At 39.2% G+C, this 4,229-nt stretch overlaps 1 protein-coding gene across 1 annotated transcript in view; it reads left to right on the plus strand.

Moving 5' to 3' along the window:
* TEAD1 (TEA domain transcription factor 1) overlaps window positions 1–2,661 on the plus strand; it is a 192,083-nt gene extending 189,422 nt beyond the window's left edge. Inside the window, exon 12 of the mRNA XM_023736934.1 lies at window positions 2,548–2,661. Within this exon, the coding sequence (XP_023592702.1) occupies window positions 2,548–2,661 (114 nt within the window). The remainder of the gene's footprint in view (window positions 1–2,547) is intronic.
* The last annotated feature ends 1,568 nt before the right edge of the window (window positions 2,662–4,229 follow it).

Here is a 4,229-nt window from a genome sequence, read left to right on the forward strand (position 1 = left end):
CTCTGAAGGCCTACCTTATTACTAGGATTAAGAAGTAGACTACTTAGAGCAGGTATTGTTTTTTTTTTAATTGTACTTTAGATGAAGGTTTACAGAACAGACTAGCTTCTCATTAAACAGTTAGTACACATATTGTTTTATGACATTGGTTAACAACCCCACAACATGTCAACACTCTCGCTTCTCAACCTTGAGTTCCCTGTTACCAGTAGAGCAGGAATTTTTCACCTGGATTTTTGGGATCCATTGGGACAGTGGTTCTCAAACAGTGGTGTGCAGTTAAAAGAAAAAGCTCTTCCCCTACCCCCAAAGAAACCTTGATTAATAGCTTTTGCCAGTTTCTGTGGTGTAAATACTTCCTCCTTGGGCACTTCAAGCTGCCAACACTTGCGTGGCTCTAAAGTTCCATATATTTAATGATTAACTCATGAATAAGTAGGAGCCAACTCCAGCATACTACTATAAAAATAAATAATAAAATTTTAAAACATCTTGTATGTTAGATTCACCCAGGAAGATTTTAAAAATTCTGAGGGGTGCCTTCCAGCATCATTTTTGTTTGTTTATTTTTAAAGTTCCCCCAGGTAGTTCTAACGTGCAGCCAGGGTTGAGAGCCATTGCTATAGGCGATTGGTAAATGAGCTGCCGTGAGCCTCAGTTCACAGACACATAATTAGCGTACAGTTGGCACACATGTAACTGCATAAAGTTTTCGTTTATTCTAGGGAAAGAATCTCTGTAGTGTCTCACATGTGTCCGTGACCTTCTAAAATTTAGAAAACAGTAGTCTGAGGAAAGGTTTGGAATAAAAAACCAAAAACCAAACCTATTGCCGTTGAGTTGATTCCAACTCACAGTGACCCTATAGGACAGAGTAGAACTGCCCCATAGGGTTTCCAAGGAGCAGCTGGTGGATTTAAACTGCTGACCTTTTGGCAACAGGTGAACACTTAACCGCTGCACCACTAGGGTTCCATACGTGTTCTTTAGTAACTCTTTTGCAGGCCATGGTGGTTTAGTGGTCAAGTTCTGGCCTTCTATGTGGGAGACCTGACTTCACCTCCTGGCCAGTGCACCTCCTGTGTCGCCCCCACTCATCTATCAGTGGAAGCTTGCACGTTGCTATGCTACTGAATAGGTTTCAGAGAAGCTTCCAGACTAAAGTGGACTAGGATAAAAAGCCTTACAATCTACTTCTGAAAATCAGCTGATGTAAACCCTGTGGATCACAACAGTCCAATCCGCAGCCAGTCATGGAAATGGTGAAGGATCAGGCAGTGGTTTGTTGTGCATGGGCTTGCCATGAGTCGGGCTGACTTGACAGCAGTTACAATATAACAACAAATAACCCTTCATTAGTATCATTTTCTCTCAGATGGTCTTTTGATGAAAATTGAGCAGTTCAAAGTTTAGGTGCCACCAGACACTGGTCACATAGGTGCTCTCTGTTGCTGTTTAAGGCTAGGTGCATCACTTTAGCACTAGCGCTCAGATGAGCAGAAGGTGAGTTTGACATCCTATTATGGATATTAAGTAGCCTCAGGAATTAACCAAAACTCTGAATGGATTGTCTTAGCTGTCTCTTAAAACAGGGAGTCGTTGAAGGGTTGTAAGGACATTTGATTAGGATTGCTTTTAGGAGGTTCCTTCTGAGAATGTCATGAGGGAATTGAGACCAGAGTGAGGAGGAAGGGAGTCGGGGTCCAGTGGGGAGGTAAGAGAGCAAGATCTGAATGAAGGATGAGGCTGTGGGCAGTCAGAAGGGAGGTGGATTCAAGAGACTCAACCTAAGAGAGAAAACAGACAAATACCCTAACATAATTTTGAAGTATAAAAACCAAACCTGTTACTGTCGTGTCGATTCCAACTCATAGGGACCCTACAGGACAGAGTAGAACTGCCGTGTAGGGTTTCCAGGGAGCAGCTGGTGGATTTGAACTGCCAGCCTTTTGGTTAGCAGCCACGCTCTTAACTACTGTACCACCAGGGCTCCTTTTGTAAGATAAAGCCTACGTAAATTAAAAAGAACTATCATGTGATGTGATTCTAGTCTTACCACTGTCGTTGACCAGGGATTTTCCTGAGTCCGGCACTGCTGGTTAATGCAGTGGTGAGTGAGACACTCACAGAGCTTATGTCCGTTATGTCCGCTGTTGGCTGTTGTGAAACAAAATTCAGTAAATGTTTAAGAATGAGATAGGAGACAATCTCCTAGGATAGGACAGAATGAGAGAAAAATTCTGTTTGTTGTAAAGAAATAAAATTAGTTCTGTGGTCTCCTCTTAGGCCCAGATTATGGGCAAGACTATATCTACAAGGTCTTTCTTACATGTGGTAGCCAAGTTTGGATAGGATTCAAGTGAGACCCTTTTTGTTCTGAAATTGCGTTAGGTCAGAGTAAGGCTGAACTGATCTCTAATAATCTGTTGGCTGAATTGAAGACTTCCTCTCCAGTTAAGTCATGGTGGCTGTCATGGCACAGATGGAATGTAGAGTCATCCCTGTGGTGATATATATATATTTACCTTTTTTTTTTTTTTTTAACAGGTGGTAACAAACAGGGATACACAAGAAACCCTCCTCTGCATGGCCTGTGTATTTGAAGTTTCAAATAGTGAACATGGAGCACAACATCACATTTACAGGCTTGTAAAGGACTGAACATGGTTATTTATATATATAGATATCTGTCTATACACACACGCGCACACACACACGACACACACACGTGCACACACACACTCCATTATCGAATGACTGACTGACTGTAAACCTCACCACACAGGGGTGGTGCCCCAGCCCCGAGGCCACCTCAACTTTTCTAAATCCCGTTTGAGTGAAGTCATTTTTTCATGTGTTCATATTACCATTGTAGCTGTGAAGTTCTGGTACAGTTGTAAAAAGAGAAATAGAGTTGTTTCTGTGTGTTCTTCAGATCTGCAGCCCACAGTTCCTCGGGAAAGGGGAACCTTAAGAACCCAAGTCTCTGTCTGCAGAGACCTGTGTCTAATTGTGGTAGAAAATATCGAGACAGCATTTGCCATGGGACATTTACAGCGTTTATACAAATGTATTTAGTTCTTTTTTTTTCCAACATAAAATTCTTGTTTTAAGATACAAGTTAAATTAATCTTTAAATATAAATGTAAATGAGTACACAAAACTAAGATTCTTTAGACTTATCTTTGTAACTAATTAGGGTGGAAGTGATGAAAGAATGTAATTCACTAAATTATTTTTTAAATGAAACTTTTCTTTCTTTTTTGAAACCAAATGTTAAAATATAGCCTTAAGAAATGCGTGGTAGAAATATCTTAATGAGACAAATTTGTGTTGTTTTTTTTTTCCTCAAGGTTAAAACTAATCTCCTAATCCATTAAACTCTTGAACAGGTATTACAAAGAAAGAAAACTTCACCCTTATCCTTAACATATATAGTATATTTAAAAATATAAAATTATATTGTACTAATGTGATGATCTGATTATTTAATGAAAAAGGACAGACGGCTCTTTTTGCAATAAGTAGATAAATATTGAAAATTTAAACTTAAAATGTTTATAGTCTTGTGTGTGCAGTTATATTTTATATGGACAACCAAATTTTTTATTAAGATGAGTAAATATTTGAACCACTGAAATTTAATAACAAAATTTAAAATTGGCATGAATACTGCACTGTGAGCTGCAAAGTATAGAAAATCCTGTGGCTGGGAGAAAATTTCATCAGTCAAACAAATAAAAGGCTCATCTGTTTTAGCATCTCTGCTCCCCAGATAATACAAGCATCCTCACCAGCCTGTGGATAAATTCTTTTTTTCTGGTGATCCAGTGTACATGTTAACCTGCTATAACTATATGTATGTGTATGTGTATGCATATATACACGTAGGCATATATAGTTATCCAACACATATTTATTGAACATTTAGTTAGTGTCACTCAGTTTGCTAGGTGCTGATATGTATGTATATCTCAAGCTGTGTCCGTAGATCTAGATACATTATCTCTAAAGACATCCATTCACTTGACATCTCTCAGTAAGTCACAGTACTTGTTTGACTTAGGCTTAAAGAGGCCCAGCTATCTATCTCTGACCTTTTCAAACAAGGCTCATTTGGTTCTCTTCCCAGGAGAGATTCAACTTTCCAATCCAGATATTCTGAAGCATTGCCCAGGCAGAGATGGCTTGATGCAGCCACATGCCTTTGGTTATTTCTGTTAGTGCTT

This window comes from Trichechus manatus, unplaced genomic scaffold (genome assembly GCF_000243295.1).
Source record: "Trichechus manatus latirostris isolate Lorelei unplaced genomic scaffold, TriManLat1.0 scaffold00006, whole genome shotgun sequence".
Lineage (NCBI taxonomy): Eukaryota > Metazoa > Chordata > Mammalia > Sirenia > Trichechidae > Trichechus > Trichechus manatus.